Below are 22,934 nucleotides of genomic sequence, written 5' to 3'. Positions count from 1 at the left end.
GTTTTCTCCCACTCTGGGGGCAGCAAACCAACTCCCACCCTTAAGCCTTTCACCTTGGGAACACCCTGCCCTGGTTTCTCTGCCACTTCTGGCAACACACCCGGCACTGAGAGTAGGGCTGTTTATGTTTAGCCTGTGAGCCGGTAAGTCTCCCCCTAAACGGAGCAGCTCCCTGCCTATTGCTCCAGCCCCACAGGACTGCTGCAGGTGGGGGTGCTCCAGTGCGGCCACAGCAGCCCCGTCTGCAGCGGCTAGGGGAGGGGCAGCTGAGGAGGCCATTCCAGCTCAGCTCCCTGCTGCAGACAGGAGCTGCTCTCTCCCAGCAGGTGTGCCCCAGGCCAGGTCACTGTGGTCAGGGGCTGCTGCAGCACCCCCACCCATAGCAGCACCTGGGCAGAGACACTCCAGCTGGGCTGGAGCGGCCCCAGTTCTGGGTGTACCATGGGCAGGGTTGCTTCAGCCCCCAGCTGCCACCCCAACCCCATTTAATTGACTAATTACAGGGGATTTTACCTCTCTACTGCTCAGACACCGGCACAGATGGAGACATCTTTGTGGGGATGTGCCTGCCAGAGGTGCCTGTGTATGGGCGAGGGAGGGGAGTACCCTCCTTCCCCTGGCCTTGGAGGGCACCTCACATACCTGGCACAGAGCCCAAGTGAGGTAATGTGTGGCACCCTGCAGGACATCTCTGGGGGGGCAGCATGCTCCTGCCCCAGCCACGTCTGTCCCAGGGCCCTCGTCAGCCGCTGTATACCAGGGGCACCATGCTCCTGCCCGCAGCAGGGTGGGGATGGACACACAGCTACTGAGCAGCCCGGGACAGACGGTGAGAGCGTGTTGTGGTACCTCTGGCCGGACAGGGTCCTCTATGCCGACCACGGTGATGCAGGTCAGGTCCGACAGGATCTCGCTCTCGCTGTCCCAGTCGGGCTCGGCGTCAGCTGGGAAGTCGCGGAAGGCCAGGCAGATGGTACGCAGCCCATGGCACGCCATCGGCTCAATCACCTTCTTCACCATCTCGTCCCGGTCCTTCAACTTGAACACCCGCTGGTCCCCGTTCTTGTCCAGGATCTTTGTGCACCTACACCCGGCGGAGGTGTTGGAAGTTAACAGAGAGAAGGCTCGGCGAGTGCAGACAAACTAGAGAGAGGCAAGCCCCCACCAGCTCCCACCACGCAGCAGGAGAGGCTGAGCCAGAGAGGTTTAGCAAGTTCCCCTCATCTGCCCATTCAGCGTGAACCTGAGAGTTTTCAGGTGGGCCCACAGAGCAAAGACCAGGTGGCTGCATCCATCCCTGAACTGGCCTACACCAGTGTTTCTTCAGCTGTGTTCTGCGGAACATTACTGTTCCATGAACAACTCACAGGTGTCGTCACAACTAGCAAAGACGTGCGGCACATGCGTTTTCAGTTATTAAAACCAGACACAATGTTATTTCTTCATTGCTATGATACCTAATTCAATTACTTCATTTTTGGTGTTGCTGTGTATGTTGCTGTTTGGCTGTTGTTTTTGTTTTTGGGTTTTTTTTTGGTCTGACAACAATTATTTTTGAAAGAAAATCTTCATAGGTCTTCCGCATAAAAAATATAATGGTTTGATCTTACATGGTCTTGGAAAGTTTATGAAACACTGGCCTAGTGTCTCAGAGCTGGAAAGCTGGGCTGTGAATTTCTCTACAACAAGCTCCCTACCAGATGTATGGCATTACCTCGCTGGAGACCTCAGTGCAGCTTCTTGCAAAGGCAGCAGCAGAAGTGACAAAATAATTACTCAACAAATATGTCAAGAGCCCTTTCAACAAGGTCCACCCAAGCCCCAATTATTCTGTGTTTTATTCTAGGCAACTGGGAAATGAAGCCATAGAACTGCCCTGCTATCAGCCCACCTAAGCTGGCACACAGATGGTGAACCTTTCACCACACTACCTGTGGCTTCCCCAGAGGCAGCGTCACCTGGTGGATTGCACCTTGGAGCAGGACTCAAAAACTAGGGTTCTATTCCCAGTGTGCTTGGTGAGCAATCAAGTCACAGCTCTCTGGGCCTCAGTTTTCCAATCTGTACAATGGGGATAAGGATAGTCATCTCCTTTGTAAAGCACTCTGAGATCTACCAATTGAAATCAGCTGCTACTGAAGAATGAGGGAACTTTGTTCTCTGTTCTGCAGATAATGTATGTGTGTCTGGGTCTACAAGAGAGATCTCTCTCGCAGAGCTCCCCATCACAGTCCCACCCCAACACTTGTGAATTCACTCTGCAGAGCCTGGGAAGGGCTCCCTCGGCCATCAGTGGCCTGTGGACCACAGCAGAAAGATTTGCATTAAGAAGCCCAGGAGCGGCTCCAAGAGGGGGAGGGCTTAATCAGCCAGGAAGACAGGAAAGGTAGTTACTTGCGTAGGATGATCTCGGAGGCCCCCTTGCTGTACATGCGGAAGCTGCCGTCTGGGTTCTTCAGCACCGTGCTCATGGACTTGCGCACTGAGTTGAAGGTGTAGACCTTGTAGAGCTTCTCCTCGGGCACCTCGTTCCGCACTGCCTGGTAGTCCTGCTTCAGATCCAGGACGAAGCCCAGCAGGGCGCACTCCGTCTTGTTCCCCACCTGCCGTGGGAGCCCCCCTTCCTTTTCTGGTGGCTAAAAGAGTTCCCAAAGCGGGGAGAAGGGGAGGAAAACAGAAACATAAGTAAAGCTTTCCTGGCCAGGCCCCAGGCAGTGGGGAAGGGGAGAAGTCGGAAGTCTGAGCTGCAGGAATATGATTGACATGTGGTTTTTTAGCAGCAAAGCTGCAGGGTGCGGAATCAACACACCAAGATGCACAGGAGTCACTTCCACTTCTCAGATCTATGGCGCCAGAGCCCCAGCTGATGCCAATCACCGTAGCGCCAGCCCCAGCCTGAGGACCTGGCGCGTTATTTCAGTGTAAAGCACTGCGCAAGGGGATGGAAACTCAAACTCGATTCCAGGGACCACTGTGATCAGCTGGTCCTAACTCCTGCACTACGCAGGCCATGGGACTCTCACGACTTAAGTCCTGTTCCAACGAGATCCTCTGATCGGCTGAGCAGAGGGAATAAAGGGCCCAGAGCTGCTGTCAACAATTTGTTTACCAAGGAGTAGGGCAAACACCCCATCTCCTATCCCAGCCCCATGCTTTTCCCCGGGCTGCTCCTTTGGACAGTCCCCAGCCACTGGCGCTCTCAGAAAGGCAAGCGGCGATGTTGTTAAAGCAGTGGGGATGGGGAGACTCACCAGGATCTTTGAGGTGTAGGCTGAGTTGATGGCGACACTGTTGACGATGAGGTTCAAGACCTTGGGCAGGATGGCTTCGGGGTCGGGGATCTGCCGGTAGTGGGTGTCACCCACGTAGGCCTGCACCACCGTCATGCGGTTCATGGTGAGCGTGCCCGTCTTGTCGGAGCAGATGGCCGTGGCGTTGCCCATGGTCTCACAGGCATCCAGGTGCCTCACCAAGTTGTTGTCCTTCATCATTTTCTGCAGTGGGTGTAAGGGGGCAGTGAAAGGGATGGAGCAGCAGAAAGGCTTCTTCCCACCCCTGGGTCTTCATGGGACATGGAGCCAGAGCTCACAGCCCTGCCTCATGCCACAGAGGCCGATCCTGGAGCCAAGCACTCTGGGGATGCAGAGGGGCTGGGGGCTGTGACCTCTGCATTCAGCATCACCTCAGCGAGGGATTCCACTTCTATAGGCCCAGCCCAACACCCCACCAGCTCCGAGCTCCACTCTGCATCTCTCTTGGCTTGGCACCTGTTTCCACATATGACCCCCCTCACCCCACATTGCTGGGCTGGGCTCCCAGCTTACTGAGGCAAAGAGGAAGGAAGGGCAGGGCAAGGTGAGTGGAGCGATTCAGAGTCCCTCCCCTCACCTGGCTCCCAACATGGCCCAGTGCTGGCCTCGCTGCCGAACAGATGGGCAAACGAGCCTCTGCTTTCTCTGCTCCTGGCCTTCCCCCTCCAGCCCCCTTGGTGAGCAGTCACCCAGCACAGGCTGCAGCCTCACCTTGACAGAGTAGGCCAAGGAGATGGTGACAGCCAGGGGCAGGCCCTCGGGCACGGCCACCACCAGCACGGTGACGCCGATGATGAAGAACTTGACGAAGTACTGGATGTAGATGGGGGTGCACTCCGCCAGCCAGGGCCTGCCCTGCACCCCGAAGGTGTCGATCACGAAGTACAGCACCAGGATGATGACCGTGATGGCCGACATGATCAGCCCTAAAAAGGAGGCAGGTGAGGGACCAGCAGGGCCTGTAGCGACCTCCCTACCCCTCCTCTCTCCCAGGCTGGGGATGAAGATGGGAAAGCTGCTCCGACAGGAGTCTGCTCTGCCTTCCCAGGCCTGCTGAAGCCACCTGCCTTGGGGACTCTCCTCCTAGGGTTCCATCCACATCTAAGCCTGCCCCAACCATTCAGTGTCGTGGCCACAGGGCCTGGGAGCCCAGAGACTCAGCCAGCAGGGAGTACTGCTGGCCGGGGAGGAGGGGTGTGGGATCCCAGAGCTGGAACAGCCTGATGGCTGCCAGTGAAAATGGAGGTCTATTAACTGGGCGGCATGGAGAGCGAGGACTGCAGGACAGCAGGAAAGAGCTGGGGTTCAGGGCTGAGGGTGGAACCCCAGAGGGGGCCCTGGGTCAGAGCTGAGCTCCATCAGTTAGGGGAGTAGCCCGGCAGCCACAGCCACGGGCACTGCTGGGCTGAAGGGGCATCAGCAAAGCTCAGCAGACTGTGTTGCAGGTGAAGACGGAGAGGCACTGGCAAAGCTCTCTGTACCTTCTCACACTGTGCCTGAGCTCCCTGCCACCCCGACCACAGCACATGGCCGGGGAGAAGCCCAGAGCGGCGTTATCGGAGAGCAGAGCCCCACCCTATCCACCCATGCTCACCTGCCTTCCCGATCTGCACAGCCAGGCGAGTCAGCTTCCCTTGCAGCACTGATTTCTCCTTCTTCGGCACCTTCACCTTCTTCTTCTCCTTCTCCTCGTTCTCCACCCCTTCCTGGCTCTTCAGGGGCTGGATCTCCAGGGCCACACCATCCTGAGTTTTAGCTACAGCCCAGGGGAGGGGGGCAAAAGAGACACGGTGGGTGAATGGGAGGGGCAGCCAGGGGGAAAAAGCTTTTGACGCCATTGACAGAGAGATGGTGGCGAGAGAGCGCGAAACCTAGAGCAAAGAAAGACTCCCCCAGCCACACAGGCAAACACTACACAGCCTACGCAGTCCCAGAGAGCCTGCCCCACAAAGCAAGTGCCTGGAACAGTCCATGGGGTCGTCTCTCATCTGCCTCCCTGCCACTTCCCAGATAAGTTGCCCCTGCTTGGCTCCCCCTGGGGAGGCAGGACAGCCTTACTAACATGGGGGCCAAGACACTTTGCACCTTGATTCTAGTCCCAGGTCTTCCCATGGCCCTGATGGTGGTCAAAAGTCCCTCCCCACCTCGTGCCTCAGTTTTCCCCTCTAAAAGGCAGCTAATGATACTTACCTTACAGCAGCGTTTCTTAACCTTTTTTTTTTAAATAAAGTACCCTTTTTAAAAAATTATAAGTATCCCCAGTACTACAATTTTCAGACACGCACATATTTTTCCTACCACTGCAACACATGGGTTTAAACAATTCAGTCGTAACTGGTGGGTTGGAAGAAATTACCTATAGGCAATAAACTTGCCATCGGACATAGGACTGTGCAAAAAGGATAAACAAAAACAATCAGATGAACATCAAATAAATCCAATTTTTAATTCATAAAAAAGGCTGAGAAGCACTGAGTTAATGTAAGCTCTGGAAGGGATATGCGTTCCCCCAGGGGTACATGTAACCCTGGCTGAGAATCGCTAGCTTATAGGGTTGCGTTAGGAGATTTGATTCTCTAACAGTTCTGTTAAGTCCTTTGAATACAGGATTATCAAAATGGCTAGGCTGGGTCAAATTACAGGATTGTTTGGGATCCTGTTGCCCCAGGGGCCAGCAGCACAAGCTACTTTGGTGAAAGGACATTGTAGGACCTGGATGTTTCATCAGAGCCTCACACTGGAGGCTGCGTTATGCCCTGAAGCATGATGGTTTAGATCCCATCCAAAATGCTCGGTCATCTTTAACCCTAGATTTGATAATACCAGATAACCATCACACTTATGCATGTCCTGTGCTTTCTGAATTCTTGCTAAGGACTCAGCACTGAGGGGGCTAGCGGCAATGAGTCCCACCAGCTAACTTCATACTACAAAACAGTGTTTCCTTCCCCCAGCTTCCCTGTTCTAGACATGTGCCAGGGATGATCTCTCACACCTTCACGGAAGCTCACCAGAGTCACTTATTGCAGATAGCATTTGAGCGGGTGGAATGGAGTGGAGGGGAGGTTAAGGATGGGGGGGGCGTGGAGACTGACTCACTAATGTGGAGGAGCAAACTGGTTCTTTTATCCTCTGGCCTCAGCGATTCAGCCCACAAATTTCTTTAGGTCGGTGGAGAGATGCTGGCCTATGCTACCTGAGCATTTGAACCCAAAGAGCTCCAACAAACCAGGAAGCTGTGTGCGTGGGAGGGGTGAACGGACGAGTAGAACATCCCACAAAAATAAGCTATTTTCCTTCGTCTCAGTTCTTGTTCTTGGATTGTTTGGGTTTTCTAAACTCAGTCAGAAAGCAGTGGTTCTCACAGACCCAACTACCACCGTTCCAGAGCAGATTCCCCTTTCTAGCCTCCACCAAAGCGTCACAGAGTCAGAAGAACTCGTGGCTGCTCCGGAATTGGACCTCCATGGTTAGGACTTACAGACAGGACAGAAACAGGAGGAGACCCCCCCTCAAAATAAAAAACCACCCAAAATAACCCAACATGTCAGATTGGAAGGAAGGAAACGCAAACTGCTGAGAAGAGAGAGAGAGAGAGAGAGGTGGAGAAACAGATAGGTGCAGAAATGGGCTTCCTCTACACAGCCTGGAAAGAACACCGTGAGAAACATACTGGAGAGTAGACGCTCACTTGATTCAAAAAGGCCATGAGAAGAACAGGGTGTAACAGTTGCACAGGCCAGATCCACCACCGATCCAGGTCTCGTCACACCAGATCAAAGTTGCAGGGCAGGGGGAGGGCAGCAGCTTCATGCTCACAAAATTAAAACCCCATCCCACTGATCCATTTGTCGCTGAGCGCTGTCCTCACTAGACTGTACCTCCCATTCAGGCCTCCAGACACAGTGGAGGGAGGAACCTCTGGCCACCCTGCTGTGGAAAAATCCCACCTGGTCAATTTCGCACTGGTGCAAAGAGGGGGTGGAAACTGACATCACAGAGCAGAGACAAGAGAGAACCATTCTGGGAAGCTTTGGTCCCAACCATCTATTCAACAGGGATATATCTAGGCCAGTGGTTCCCAACTGGGGTCCACGGGAGAGGGTATATTGCAGGGGATCCATGGGAAACAAAATGATCATAGAAAATAAGTTGTAAATAAATTGCAAAGTTACAATCAATTCTTATTTTTAAATGAAATATCTTCCAATAGGGTTATGAATCGCTGTCTGGAAATGTATGCTGTGGTTTCTTTTTCGCTGAATGAAGTGTACATAGCAGCTAGAACTGGCTTTGACTGGGGTCTGCGAACGGGTTGCAGAGGGTGACTGGGGATTCGCACTAGTGAAAAGGTTGGGAACCAGTGATCCAGGTTGAAGTTAAGGCACCCGAGAACAATGGGGCTTCCCCCTTCTCCTCTCTCACCTTCCTTGCCCCACAGATCTCAGGAGGTGAGACTTTCCTCATGGGGCACAGAAAGAACCATCAGCTCCCATCACTGCACCAGTGGTGAACCGACCCCCGACTCGTGTATCAGAACTCTAGGCTGACAGCAGAGGGCGCTGCGACTCTAGCTGCACAGGCTGATGGGGTTTGAGGTCTGGACAGAACAGCTTGGGGGTAAGAAAAGGTGGAGGTTAGCACTGTGGGGACTGTTACACCCTCTTCCGGGACAACAAGGCGAGATTCCCGCTGCAGCGGCGAGGAGCACAGACTCATGGGAAGAAGGAACGAAGGAGGAATGTTCGGTAGTTAGTGTGGTGCTGGTTCATAGGATGGAGAGGCAGGTTACCTTTGTTGCGATTTTCAGGGGCTCCTGCTTTTTTACCTGTTCAGACAAAGAGAAAAAGGGTGCAGTGCTGAGCACACGGTTCTTGACATTAACGTCCCTGTTGGTGGGATACGCCCTGAGTGTCCTCTGTGCTGGCACTCGCGTGGCAGGACTCCCACATGCCGCACAGCTGCAGGGCTTCTGGGACCAGGACTCAGGAGGTTAGACGCACCTCCCACCCCTTAAAAGCCAATGGGGATGTCCTCCACTAGCTCCCTCTTCTTGCTGGTGGAAGGACCATTTAGCTACAGGGGAAGGGGGAGCTTCTGCCAGAAGGCGATGAGGCCCTGGAGTAGGACCCAGGAGCCCTGGGGGCTGAGTACCCTGCTCTGCCACAGACTCTGTGTGTAAGTCACTTGATGCCCCATGCCTCGGTTTCCCATCTCTGAACTGGGGAGATAATGCCCCACTTTTCCCACCTGTAGTCTTCTTGCTTTGGTGGGTGAGCTTACTCACCCTGAGCGGGGCTGTCGGAGTGGTTGTACAACACCTAGTACAAAGGGAACCTGATCTTGGCAGCAGCCTGCCGGGGTTGTTAGACAAAACCTGAGGCCAGTCCAAAAGGGACCACAGAGATTGTCTAGTGTGACCAGCAGAATGCAGGCTGGAATTCCACCCAGTGGTTTGTGCACTGAGCCTGTAACTCCTGTTCGAACTGGAGAGGTTCTTTTAGAGTGAGTTGCTATAATACAGAGAGTTACTAAGAAACAGTAACGCAACAGTCGTAAGACTTCCTTTGGAAGCTCTCTGAGGCGGGAATGTTGTTCTGCCATTTTACAGCACCTAGCACAATGGGGCCCAGAGCTGCGATGTTGGCCACTATGTGCTACTGCGACACAAAAAAACAGGAAGAGTGGCTGGGAAGAAATCCACATTGAAGGACGGATACTCTCCGCCTGATGGGCCAAAGTTGGATTATTTACTCAAACAACCTCCTGCCCAGTGACACTGAGAAGAATGGGCCCTGAGAGAACACCCCGGGTCCCCCAACCCCTGCTTCCAACACCTGGGGACTCCAGCACATGATGTCAACCGAGACTTAACTTGTCAGCCAACGTTGCAGCCCAGGGTCCGGGAAATGCCAAGAACCTCTTAGGAAGCAGAATAAACAACTTGGGTGCCACTTTCTGCGACAGAGGGAACAGCTTCAAAAGTGAGACCCAAGGTGAGTGATTCCCTGGAGACAGGAGATACGGGAGTGTCTCGTGGCAGGAGGGGAGACTGCAGAGAGACAGTCATCCGGCCCCTTTTACTACTCCTGGATGGTTCGCCAATGATGATGGAGAGCACCGGTGCCTGTTCTGCTGACTGTGAGCAAGAGAGCATGGGGTGGCTTGGATGAGCCACATACCTTCTGCCACGTTCACCCTGGCCTCTCACTGGGAGCACCAGGGAGATTTGGGAAGCTGGAATCCTCAACTAGTGTAAATTGGTGTCGATCCCCCGAGTCTCACAGACTTAAACTGGATTTACACCATCTGGGGATTGGACTCGCTGTCTGGGTTCTGCCTGGCAGTGAAAGCTCAGGGGGCTTGAGTGACACCCTGATCTGGTAGACAGAGACTCAGGAGGTGATATACCCGCAGGCTCTCTCCCAGCTCAGCCCCCTCCCCCTATTTTGTGCCCAGCCTCCTCCAGCTACTGGTGCTGCACAAGAGCTCCAGATAAGACCCTTCACTCTTCTGTCTCCACCCCAAGGGGCAAAACCCTCCAGCCACCACATTGGTGCTGCATGAGCCAGCCCTGTGCAAAGGCTGACAGGTGAGCATCACAGCCAGCATGGCTTGCCGGGGAGGGAAACAGCCACGTGCCCTGAGATGGGGGGAGCCAAACTCAGAGCAGTTTGGTGAGGGGGAGGAGTTTTAGACTATTTGGGAGCCTCACCATTCTCCCGCAACCCCAGCTCCTGTAACGGGGCTGTCCTGAAACACAGGGATGCTTTGTCTTTGCACCTGAAGCCAAGTTTTGGGCCTGTCAGCACGGCAGGATGCTGTATTTATCGCCTGCATTGCAGGATGCTGCCTCCAAAGGCCTGCGTGCTGCCCGGCTGCATCGTTACTCTTCCACAAGGCACTCCCCAGTCCTGCAAGCGGCCCATAGACCCCAAAGCGAGCGAGCGGGGAGCTTGTTGGCTGAGTTGTCTCAGAGGCGCCTCAGACGCAGAAGGAAGGAGGCAGGGTTGGGAGCCGGCTGTGATTGACGGGGATCGGGGCAGAGTGGGTGGAATAAGCAGCAAGACTCCGGAGAGGTGGCAGGGAGGAGTTTGGATCCTGGCACCAGTTGGTGGTGTGTGGGTGAGTGGCACAGCCCGGCAAGCTGTGCCCCACCCCCATCGTCCCACTCACTGCCTGGCCCCCCCTCCTTCCCACCGAGTGCTGGCGGTATTCGGAACACAAGGGACCCAGACAAGAGCTGTGGTAGCTGCAATGTGCCCGCTTGTAGCCTGGAGCCAGCGAACAGAGCGAAGGGTTAAACCCTCTAATGACAAGGCCCCGCAGCTCCTTCCCAGAGAAGAAAGGCGGGCTGGGTGGGAATGAGGCCGAGGTTTACAAGAGCCCCGTGCAATGTGGGGCAGGGATTCCCAAACGTTTCCCCACCCACCCAAGTCAGAAGCCAGGAGACACTCTCCGCCCTCGGGAGCTCTGACCATCTGAGGAGCTCGGGCAGCAGAGCAAAGCAAGTCATCTGAGCCGTCCTTCCCCTCCCAGCATGGCTGGGTCAACACCTGGGGGAGGGGAGTACATCTTCCAAGCGGGAGAGAGAGAAAACAAACGGCGAGAGAAACAAAGAGGCTGCTGGTGAAAAGCCTTCAAGTGCTGGACTGTCTGAAGGAGACGTACGCTTTCAGCTGTTGTCTGCCACCATGGGGTTGGAGCTAGCGAAATCCCATTGACAACCTGCTTGCCAAAGCCAGCCCAGAGCCACTCCCTTTCTGCCCCCAAAGCCCTGCCTCCAGAGGCTTCCTGAGCTGCAGCCGGGTGGAGACAGTGAAGGAGGGTGCATCACAAAGGATGCACTGGGAGGTGAGCCCAAGCAGCGCCCTGCAGCTCCCATATATGGAAGGGGTCTTCTCCTGCTGTGTGCTCCTTGCATCATGACCTGATGGTGGCAAAGTGGGATCCCCAGTTTCATCTCCCAAGGCTCTGCCCAGCTCCGTGACTCTCACTAATGGGACTGCATGTTCCCCATTTGCCATGGACACAGCTCACTGCATCCCAGGAGATGCTTCCCAAAAAAAGAAAAACCTGGGCTCCCAGAGAGCTCCTTACCTTTCTTCACCTTCTTCTCCTCGTCTCCTTCTCCTGCCCCCAGCAGAGTGAAGATGATTCCAGTTTGCGAGTTGATCCCCACAGCTGTCACTACCATGCGTCCGGAGCCCTCCATCACATGGGTACCTGGAGGGGGAACGAAGCATCGAGGGGAAGGGAAAACATGAACCAAGACACAGATACATTAACGGTCAATTTCCTGAATATTTTAACACAACAGAATGTCTGACTCAGGGGAAACAGGTACAGTGCTTGTCACTTCTGGGTCATGGGTTCAAATCCAGCCCGGGTCAACAGAGCCCCAAAGATGTTCCTGTAACAATGGGTCCTCAGAGGCTTGTTTTAAGTGGATCTCATTCCAGATTCCCATGGGACAGGCAGACATCACCATCACAACTGACCCCTTGTCAGCAGAGAGCCCATGGAGTGAAGATACCCCAAGACAGAACTCCTCTCTAGTCAACCTAGGGCCTTATAGGCTATGTATAGAGAGAATTGTAAGCTGGGAATAAGCTGCCTAAATGGCACCACATGTGGAAATACAGCCTATTTCAAGGCATCCCTGTACTCTGCATGCAATGAGGTGCACAGGGATGCCTGAATAGCGCGTCCGTTATCTCCAAAACTGTTTTGAGACCAGCGCGTTTCTTAGACACAGGCAGGTATTTCGGGATACTGCCATATCCTGAGATAGCACCTGCTGTATAGACATAGCCATAGAGATCTCAATGCCCACAGTAGCCATGTGCCTTCCCAGTACAGAAACCTTTCCAGGACCAGTTTTACCTGTACGCTGAGTGCTGGGGCAGACACTCAGGAGAGATTCAGGTGCTGCCCAGCTGATCAGCAGCACACGCACAGCCACCACAATGGGCAGCCTGTGTTTCTATTGGTTGTGCACACCCACACACGCCTTGGTGCACATAACAAAATTCATTCTGCACATAGACGTTAAAAATTAGAGGGAACCCTGTCCAGGACAGAGCAATGTGCAACGGGAGCTTGCTTTACTGTGCCCATGCTTTGGAGGGAATTCACCCTCCAAGGTTGGCCATGGGAAAAAACAAGCTGCAAGGCCACTCTATGCAGTGCTAGGGCCATGCATGAACAGAAGAGATCTAACCCTCTCCTGCAGCCCATGCTCCTGTGATGGGCTCTCAGATCAGCTCTGGGAGGATACCAGCACTGCCCACCTGAACCCCCTAATCAGCCAGAGGCTGGGCAGCTGGCTGGGGTTGCCAGTGGAGGGCTCAGGTCATAGGTCCCATCTGGCAGCCTCACCTGAAAGCAGCATGGGGTCTTTATCCAGGGATTTCTTGACCTGGTCTGACTCCCCAGTCAGAGAGCTCTCATCGATCTTCAGGTCATTGCCTTGGATCAGGATCCCATCCGAGGGCAGCAGATCACCTGAGTGAGGGGGAAAACACTTTACAGGTCTCCACACAACTCATCCCCATTTTCTCAGCCTGCAGCTTGGAGACCCTTGGGGGTGGAGTGCAAGGCCTGAAGAATTCCTGGTGCCAGGGAGATTATCCAGAACCCCCCAGTACAATGGTGGGAAGATGACAAGCCATGAGGAGGCTGCCTGGCCGAGTCGCTCCTTACGGCGTAGCTGGGGAGATGAGCGCCCGAGGGTGGGTGGGGACGGACGGCAAAGGGGGAATGGCTGACTGGAGAGCCACTTTTCTTCAGTGTCACGAAAGCAAAAGTCGTTCGCTGCCCTGGCTGCAGTGCAGGAGGCTGCACCGAGCTCAGCTTAGCTCCAGCAGCTGCCTCTAGGCATGAGGTGCCCAGGAGAAAAGCTGGCAGGGAGAGTGGGGCTAGAGACATCCTCCTCCCTGGACATCAGCCCCTCCTGGCCAGGCCTGAGGCGGGCTGGGACAAGGCACTGCCAGCAGAGAAGGCAGCAGGGCGCTAAGATTTCGCTGCTGCCAGCTCTACGAGGAGGGAGGCCGGCGGTGTGAGACAGGCACAGGAGCAAGGTAGGAGAGCCTGAGCTGGCCAGGTCAGCTGTCTGCCCCCTTCCCCACCTTCTCCCATCACTCACCGTACTTGATCTGAGCGATGTCCCCCACCACAATCTCGGCCACGGGGATCTGGATCACCTGCCCCTTGCGGATGACCGTGAACTTCTGCTCCTGCTCGATCCGGCTCTGTAGGCCCCGGAACTGCTTCTCCTTGCTCCAGTCATTGAAGGCCGTCACCAGCACCACAATGATCACCGAGAAGAGAATGGCCGCCCCCTCGATCCAGCCGGCCTGCGCCTCCCCCTCGTCCTCCGCACCCCCCGCTGCTTGGCCGCATGCTGCCGGGGTGGGGGGGCAAGAAACACAGGGAAGAGGAAGATTCAGTCACGCAAAGGAGATCTTGGGGTAACTGTCTGTCAGCATGTCACACAGCAAGGGGCCTGAAAGGCCCACGTACATGCAGACTCCTTCCCATTTCTCCAAGCACCCCATCTCCTACGGGTCGGCACACTGCCCACCCAGCCATTTCTTTCTGCTCACAGAAAGAACGCTCACACAGCAGTGCTTTTGGCAGAGGCTAGGCTAACAGTTGGCACAGCAGCCTGGGAGTCATGACACCTGGGTTCGAGTCCCAGTCTGACATGCCCTCTTGAAGGGTGGCCTTGGGAATAAGTCATCTCTGCTGTTCTCACTGTCTCATTGTTCTCCCAGGCTGACACTTAAAAACAGCCACTTTCTAAGAACCAAACCAGCAGCCCATGAAAACGAAGCAAGCACCATTACTCAGCCCTTGCGGAGAACTTTGCAACCCTTAACCTTAATCCTCACAGATGAGGTGCTGATTTGCAGAGGCTCAGAGTGGCAAAGTGCTGGGCCCACCCACCCCAGAGCCACAAAGGGTCTCTCTGTCAGAGCTGGAATTAAGGGACATGTGCCCAGACCATGCCATTCAGCCCACCCAATGAGGACAGGGATAACCGACACTTCCCAAAGGACTCAGCGATCCCTGGATGACTGGCACTGGATTACACAGCCCAGCACACTCTGGCCAGAGACCAGCCAGTGACTAACACATGCCTCTCTCATGACAGCTTTGATACACCCTGTATAGCCTGCCTCAAGGTGCCACAGCAGGAGGATACCCAATGCAAACACACAGGCTAGATCTACACTAGGGAACAAAGTCGATCCCAGATACGCAATTGGAGCTATGCCATTAGCCTAGCTAGAATTGACTTTCTGCCATAGTGTTGATCGGGGCTTTTCAGGCTTGCGCTGACATCTCTTATGCCATGCAATAGCAGGACATACCAGGGTTTACAGCCATGCCCAGGGAGATCGATTTTGCCATGTCTTAACACATGCATCAAAATTGAACTCCAGAAGATCAACCACGGCGTGGCCATTTTCTTGTAAGTATAGACATGCCCACGGCATAGTAAACTCTTTCATGCCCGGCATTCTATTATCCGGAACTCTCCAATTCCCAGCATTTTAACCACAAGCAAATTTTGGTTACATTTGCCATAAGTGAAAGTAAATACAAATAAATCCAGCAAATACAGTATATGTTTATGTACAACACGACTGTTATTGGTAAATAAAATACTCTGTGTGCATTTTTTTTCTTTAATACCTAATCTTGGTTGTTTTTTTTTTAGTGTAGTGCATTGCTAGGTATTCCTCTGTTATCCACAATAGTTGAATATCTGGCAACTTCCTGGTCCCAGGGCTGCCGGATATGAAAGTTTACTGTATAATCATCATGCACCAAGATGAGAAAGTTTGGGAGCCCCGGTGCATTTATCATAGCTGTAGTGTATGCTCATAAACAGGGACCTGGCATGGTTAGGGTATACAGACCATCACTCAGGTATTTCTAAGCAGTGGGGCTTGGTATCTTAGTAGCAGACAGAACCTTCTCACATGGGTCAATAAGCACCCAGTATGGATACATGCCAAGTCCTGAGCACCTGTTCTAGACAGCCAGGATCACAGGTTGATGACTCATCCTCAGAAGCAGCCTGACCCCCTGACCGGGATGGGAGTGGAAGGCAGCCACAGAAAAGGCAGGACTTTGTTCAGCTGGGCCGCTGGGCCCTGCAGGCTGGCAGTTCTTTGGGGAGCCTGCTGCAGCCAGACTAGCGACAGCCTGACACTGTTTATCTTAGCTACCCGCCGCACCAAGTGTGAGGGCCAAGCCCTCAGCAACATGTCAGCCAAAGCTCCCCTCTGCTCTTCATCCCCTCTCCTCAGCCTCCTGCCAATGGCCAGGGAACTGTTTTTCTCTTGGGGTCTCCAAGTGGGATGATTTTGCTCTCTGGCCCAGAACAGAATTCTCCCTGCACCCTGCCACTCTCTCACCCCTTCCTCCCAAGCTTGGCTGTCCTCCTTGTGTTCCACGTTCTGATTCATTCCCATCCACAATGCCCAGCGTACGAGACATGCTGCAGGTTCCTCTCCTCTCTACTGAAGGGTTCTCAGAAACTCAGCTCCATTTCTAGCTGGCAGAGAGAGTACGGGCTTCCAAACCCCTTCCCACCTGAGTCTCATGGGCTTCCTAACCCCACCCCATCCAAGCCAACACACAGCATCCCTCAGCAGCAGGCTCCTGTCTCTCATTTCTCCTTGCAGGGACTAGAGGCACTGGGAAAACAACCCTCAAATCTTTCTATACAGCCAAATAATCCCAAAGAAATCTCCAGTCCCCCATTAACAGGGGTTCAGGCTCCTGCATCCCTCAGATGCAGCTGGTTCTGAGGTGGAGCCTGGGAAGTGTTTAACAGGGCCCTGTCCTAAGCTGTGTTGCAGCTGTATCTACATGAAAGCACAAGGCACAGGGAATACGGCCAGGACATAGGAACTAACCCTTTCTCTAGGGGCCTGACTCAAAGCCCATTCAAGGCTCATGGGAATCGCTCCAGGAGCTTCGGATCGGGTTTGGGATTACTGAGAGGGATCTGGGCTTATTTGGTTTGCAGAAGAGAAGAGTGAGGGGCGATTTGACAGCAGCCTTCAACTTCCTGAAGGGGGCTCTAAACAGGATGGAGAGAGGCTGTTCTCACTAGTGGCGGATGGCAGAACAAGGAGCAACGGTCTCAAGTTACAGTGGGGGAGGTGTAGATTGGATAATAGGAAAACAACTCTTTCCCCAGGAGGGTGGGGAAGCACTGGAATGTGTTACCTAGAGAGGTGGTGGAATCTCCATCCCTAAAGGTTTTTGTTTGACATAGTCCTGGCTAGGATGATTTAGTTGGGGTTCGTCCTGCTTTGGGCAGGGGGCTGGACTCAGTGACCGTCTCAGGTCCCATCCAGCCCTAGGACTCTATGATTCTGTGATGCAGGTGACAGATGTTTGGGTTTTCTGTCACTCCCAGCACTGCTGGATCCAGCTGCACAGCAGGAGAAGTGTGCGAACACCAGAGGGGAGCTGGCAAGCAAACAGGCAGGACAACAGCCACGACCATGCCATGTCAGCTGTACGTTAGGGAACTGAGGGAGGGAAAACCAGTTCTAGTCAGCCAGGGAGCACAGGAGATGAGGTAGGAGAGGGGAGGCCCAAGTTGCCTCAACTGGTGCAAATCCACAGAGTTCCCCTGATATCACTGGGCCAAATCCCCAGCCAGTGCAAAAACAGGTAGCTCCCCTTGGTGGAGCTGCAGAGCCACACCAGCCAAGGACTGAACCCACAGAGGAAGCCTGCAGCAGCCGCCACAGAGCCCCCTTGCGAATGCAAGCAGCAAGCATGGGGCTGCCAACCCCTTCCATGCCCAGCCTGCCTCTCGGAGGCTCCATGGTGGGGCACTCACATTTGTTGTCGCCGCCTGGCGGGTGATAGAACGACAGGCCCAGGGAGATGATGGCTGCGATTTCCAAGATGATCAGTGTGACGTCCTGAAGTGCCTCCCAGACTAACTGCAGGAAGGTCTTGGCCTTTTTGGGAGGGATGAAGTTCTGGCCAAAGACCTGCCTTCGCTTCTCCAGGTCCGCAGGGTTCCCAGACAAGCCTGGAGAGGAAGGTACGTAGGAGGAGAGGTGAGAGCGGCCCTGCAAACCTGCCATGCCCCTGTCAGACATCCTGGGCTCCCCGGTTTCTCCAGCACTCCCTGCAGTGCCTGTGTGTCAGGCACTGTACAAACACAGACGCCGTGTCCCCAGGAGCTTGCTACCTGAATGGATAAAAGCAGAGGGTGGGAAAACAACCAGAGACACCGAGCAGGGGCTTGTCTTGCCCAGGTCTCCTCGTGCCCCAACCACTAGACCGCACTACTTGAATCTCAGTTACTCCCACACCCGGGCTTTCCTGGCGGGGCCTCCCCAGCCAACATCAGCAGAGGGTGTTCAGGGCCTGGAAGCATCAGGCTCTGGTGCAGAAGCAGACAAGCTCCCCACTCATGTACCAACCAGCACTGATTTGCACCAAGGTGTCAAGTGCCAGAGCTGCCCTGAGCGACCAGCCAGCCCAGCTGAGGCCAGGTGGCCTCAAATTGTGCAGCAAGAAGGATACCTGGGAGTCCTCTCTGTGCTCTCAGTTACTGCAGAGGCTGTGCCGGGGCCCATCACTGGGTGGAGTGTCTCATGAAGCCAGTGGCTGGCTTTACTCCAGCTCTCGATTGAGATTCCCCACCAGCAGTGTTCCCTGCAAGCCGAGGACTTGGGCAGCTGCCCAGGAGAGATTCAAACATTCCCCCAGCTGATTAGCAGTGCACCCTCAGCCAGCAGTGCGTGTTTCTAGTGGTGGTGCACCTCCACACCTCCTCCCGCCTTTGTCCTGCCCCCCCTCCAAAAGGAGTCACCTGGCTGCCTAGGTTATGAAGGGCATGGAGGGCCATTGACTACACAGGAGAAGTCATCATGCCAAAACTCCCATCACCATCTATGCATTGACACAGTGCCGAGGGAAACTGAGGCACCCCCGTGGAGTTACTACGGGACAGTAGGAAACAAATGCAACATAACGAGGGGAATAAAATCCCCCCAACCCCACTTTGTCACACAGCCACTCAGAAGAGAGTCAGGTGCTGCCCACCTGATTAGCAGAGCACCAACGGCCACCTTGAATGGGCAGCAGGCGTTTCTCCTGGATGGGGCACATCTACACATACCTGGGTGCGCATAACAAAATTTACCCCACCCATGGATGGATGATAAAAAATAGAGGCAACCCCACTGTCAACAATTGCCAGTTCTCCCAACAGCTCCTAGAGTTTTCTTCCATCTCTGCTAAGACCTGTCCCACAGGAAGCTGGGATTGTTGCCTCAGAAGAGGGCTGTGATGGGGCAGGGAATGTGAGTCAGTGCAGGGAGCTGTACAGATAGGACTAGAGCGCTGAGTGCCTCCATTCATGCCAATGTGGATCTGTAGATTCAGCCCTATTTGCAGGCCAATGCTGTGAGGCAGGGATCCTCAACTAGGAGCCACAAGCAAGTTTCAGAGGGGCCCCCAAACAAGGCTGGCATGAGACTCGCTGGGGCCCTGGGCAGAAGGCCAAAGCCCAGCCACATGGAATTGCAGCCACGGGCTCTGAGGTCAACCACCCAGGGCTGCAGCTGGAGCCTGAACCACTCAGCTTGGTGGAGCCCAGGGCAACTGGGCCCAGGAGCTCTGGCTTCTGGAGGCAGGAAAGCCATTGGGATCTGGGGGGCTTGGAAAGAAGAAGCCGGAGGACCTCCTTCCAGACAGAGGAGCTGGGAGTATTTAAAACCCTGAAGAGGAGATTGGGGAGAGCTCTAGAGAGCCCAGCTGCAGCTGCCGCACTGGTGCAAGTCCATCAGAAGACTAGAACGGCCAGACTGGGTCAGACCAAAGGTCCATCTAGCCCAGTGTCCTGTCTTCTGACAGCAGCAAGTGCCAGCGCCAGAGAGAAAGAACAGAACTGGTCATCTCCAAGTGATCCTCCCCTGTCACCCATTCCCAGCTTCTGACAAGCTTGGGTCACCATCCCTGCCCCTCCTGGCTAACAGACACTGGCGGAATAGCCGCCAGGAATTTATCTAGCTCTTTTTGAACCTGTTATAGTCTCGGACCTCACAGCCTCCTCTGGCCAGGAGTCCCACAGACTGACTTTGCGTTGCACAAAGAAATACTCCTTTGGTTTGCTTAAACCTGCTGCCTATTAAAGTCGTTTGGCGACCCTCACCCCCTAGTTCTCGTGCCCATCAGCACAACGACTCTTGCGCTCCCTCTTTGCTGTGTGGATTCTGTGGCAGTAAAGAGGAAGAGTTAAGGAGAGACCACTAGGGAGTCTTGGCCACTGAGCTGGATGGCCAGACCTCCGGGGCTGCCCCATCACTCCAGGTTAAGGCCCAGCTGGTGTACAAGGAAGCTCGTTTCACAGCTGGCTGGGTGTCATCGCCTATAGATCAAGGAGCTCACGTGGGTTCCTGTCACCACAGCACGTGGCTGGGTGTACCCTCAGCTGGGCAGTGAGTCGGGGAAGGATCAATACCCACTCCCTGCATCAGTGTGCAACTGAGACCCAGAGGAGGGGGTGTGACTTGTGCAAGGTTGCACCAGGAAATCTGGGGTATAAGCAGGAGCTGAGCCCAGCCCTTGAGCATCACTCAGAGGCCTTCACAACAGCGACACTTCTGTCACAAAAGGGCAGAGGAGCCACCCGCTGGGGCTGTCCACCCAGCCCCTTTACATCACTCAGCATCATGTCAGGGTGGACTTAAATGAAGTCTACATGTATAACCCTCTCCCCTCGCACACTGGCTCCACCTTAAAAAGCTCCGAGTGCTGCATTTTCCACCTTAAGGGTGCCCCAGCCAGGTTCCTGCCAGCTCCCGAGATGCACCAGGCAGGGGAGGTCAGACTCTGAGCTGTGCACCGAACTGCAGCCACTTGTACGTGTCTCCCCTCCACATGTGGGCCAGGGCTGGGGCAGCCTGGAAGACCGCCCAGAGCGGCTGGAGGGAGCCTGCCTTCCCTCCGTCACTGGAGGGAGTTGCCTGCTGAGCCCCAGGTGCTTCCACGGGGGAGAAGAGAACAGCATCCTCCTCTTTCACCCAGCTGCACCACCCGCTGGCGATGGGTGGGGGCAGAGGAAGGAGGTGCAGAGAGGGAGCAGCTCCCCCCATCCCTGCTCAGGCTGGCTGGCACCACTCAGTCCCAAGGGAGAACGAGGCACGTGGCAGCAGGATCCGGGGGAGGAAAGCTGGACAGATGAAGTCACGCCGGGTGTCCCCGCAAGCCTGCCTGGGAATGAGCCCCGCCCAAAGTCTCGGGACCGGACGGAAAATACTGGGGCGGTTTGACTCACGCAGTGTCCCGGCCCAGGGACTGGGAGGGGAGGATGAGCACATGCTCCCCAGCGCGCTGGGGCAGGGAGGGATGCCAGGCCCATGCAGTCAGCTGCAGCGCTACTGACACACTCAGCTCGGTGCCGCAGGGAACGGGGGAGCCCCACCCCGCAGCCTGCCCCCCACAACCTCTCGATTCTTCTCTGCCACTGAGCACCCCACAACTCAGCCTGGCCGCCACCTCTCAGGGAGCTGCACCTGGGCCCGCCACCACCACACACAGGGAGAGAGAGCGCCGGTCTGTTCCCCGCCCCCAGGCTCAGCCGCATGCCTCGGGGCCAGAGCCCCACTACCCCACAGCCCCCTGCACAAGGGCCTATAATTGTTCCCCTCGCAGTTGGCCCAAACCGGGGTGGGGGGGGGGTCAGGTTTCCCTCCTCACGGTTATGTCCAAGCGGGTGGAGTTGCTGCCCCTCTCCCCACAAGCAACCCTCCCCTGGGCTATGGCAAGTGAGGGCCACAGGCTGTGCCAGCCCAGATTCCAGTCAGGGCAGGGTCTCCCACAGTCACTGGCCTGTTTCCTGTCTCTGCATCGCCTCACAAACCAGGCCCACCTTTTGCTCTGTCCTGTTCCTTCTCCCTCACTTCCAGCCTGCTTTTCTTCAGTCGCCTTCAAGTCCTTCTCCTGGCAGCTACCACTGTCACGACCAGCGGTCCCACTGATTTTTTCCATTCCCAGCGCAGAATAAATTGAGTTATGTGCACCATGACATGTGCAGATGTGCACCCCCAGAGACCCAGACTGCCGGCTGTAGGTGCTACTCCATTCACCAGGGTGGCATCTGAATCTTCTGGGCAGCCACCCAAGTGCTCTGCTTCCAGGGAATGCTGGCCACAACGTTTTGCCTTCTAAATGAGGCCAATTCACTACCGGCCTGGGGCAAGTAGAACTGCAGTCCCTGGAGCTGGGGGCCCACAGTGAAGCTGGAGTGCTCCTGCCAGGGTGAAGGCTGCCTGCCGCCCTGAAATAAGCAAACCCAAGAGAGATCTCCAGGTCCTGCTCTGACATGCAGCACTCGCAGCTCCCAAACCTATTAGGGTCCCACTGCTGGAATGGTGCAACAAGATTTGGAGGAGGAAGGCTAGTCTTGTGATTAGCGCCCTGACCAGGGGCTCCCAAGATCAGAGCTCAGTTCCCTGCTGCCCTGCAGATGAGACATGGGGAAGGTGCGTTGGGTGCCTCCCTCTGAAAACTCGAACCCTAACGCTGTTGATTTTTAATTCGATTGTTTGCACGAAGCACAATGAGGCCCTGATCTCAACTGGGGCCTCTCGGTGTGACAATAACGTGTAAAAAAGTGAAAGGCTCTTCTAGGCCATCCCACTCTCCTCTGTGTTTGCTGGTGAAAACAGAAGTCAGTGAAAAGGGGGTTAATGGGGGAAGCTACGGAGAGTGAGAGAAGAGGTCCCAAAATAACACCCCTGCCGCTTTGTGCATCAAGTCAACTCGCCTCAACGCCCCAACGGCCTCTAGCCAGCATAAGTCTGCTGGCCAGGGGCATGGACACCTGTGACCAGGGCTCTCTAATTTTTTTCCATCCATGGATGGAATAAGTTTTGTGCCATGAGGCATGTGCAGATGTGCCCCCCCCCCATAGAAACACTCGCTGCTGGCTGTGGGCGCTCTGCTAATCAGCTGGGTGGCACCTGACTCTCCCCTGGGCGGCTGCTCAAGGGGTCAGCTTACAGGGAATGCTGCATGACCTAGCCTGGCAAAACTGGGCTGGCAGAAGCCCTCAGCAGAGGTGCAGCAACATTGGCAAAGCCGCGCTGTCGCCAGGGTGTACTGCTGAGCTCCTGGGGAGTGGTGACAAGACCAAACCAAAGTGCAGCTAGGCTGGGATCGCTGCATGCATGCGGCCAGTGGTTTGCCAAGGCAGCATACCGCTGGTTCTATACCAGTACAGGGCTCCTAGTGTAGCCATGGTCTCAGGCCTGGGGCAAAAACAGGGCTTGGAGCCTATTGTGGAGGGTAAACTGAATGGCAACTTCTGTCCCTTGGGATGCAGCATCCTGCTTCCATCTTCCAGATGAGACGTGTCTCGCTCTCTCCAGGTTCACACACACACACACACACACAGGAGATACAGGGCCAGGCTCCGGATCGGCTTTCTCTGTCTCCTAGCTGCGCCCTGGGCTCTCGCCGCTGCAGGCCTGGGGCACAGGCCTGGTGTTTCAGGGCTTGCCTCTGCTATTCCCTATGCCCCACTGGGGGATTTTCTTTTCTTCTGAGAGTGGGAAGATCCTCCTC

The 22,934-nt window shown here is 55.1% G+C and overlaps 1 protein-coding gene across 5 annotated transcripts in view; it reads right to left on the bottom strand.

Moving 5' to 3' along the window:
- Window positions 1-22,934, bottom strand: part of ATP2B4 (ATPase plasma membrane Ca2+ transporting 4) — a 118,284-nt gene that overhangs the window by 43,173 nt on the left and 52,177 nt on the right. For 3 of the 5 annotated variants that reach the window (XM_074977397.1, XM_074977394.1, XM_074977392.1), the window contains exons 3-12: window positions 17,188-17,385; window positions 13,459-13,716; window positions 12,693-12,818; window positions 11,412-11,537; window positions 8,104-8,139; window positions 4,906-5,067; window positions 4,023-4,237; window positions 3,252-3,494; window positions 2,395-2,636; window positions 850-1,084 (exon numbers count right to left, since the gene is read on the bottom strand). In XM_074977397.1, coding sequence (XP_074833498.1) covers window positions 850-1,084; window positions 2,395-2,636; window positions 3,252-3,494; window positions 4,023-4,237; window positions 4,906-5,067; window positions 8,104-8,139; window positions 11,412-11,537; window positions 12,693-12,818; window positions 13,459-13,716; window positions 17,188-17,385 — 1,841 coding nt within the window. The remainder of the gene's footprint in view (window positions 1-849; window positions 1,085-2,394; window positions 2,637-3,251; window positions 3,495-4,022; window positions 4,238-4,905; window positions 5,068-8,103; window positions 8,140-11,411; window positions 11,538-12,692; window positions 12,819-13,458; window positions 13,717-17,187; window positions 17,386-22,934) is intronic. The other 2 variants (XM_074977393.1, XM_074977396.1) reach the window with 1 other exon arrangement.

Source organism: Carettochelys insculpta, chromosome 26, assembly GCF_033958435.1.
Source record: "Carettochelys insculpta isolate YL-2023 chromosome 26, ASM3395843v1, whole genome shotgun sequence".
NCBI classification, from domain to species: domain Eukaryota; kingdom Metazoa; phylum Chordata; order Testudines; family Carettochelyidae; genus Carettochelys; species Carettochelys insculpta.
This window is presented reverse-complemented; position numbering and strand designations above follow the sequence as displayed.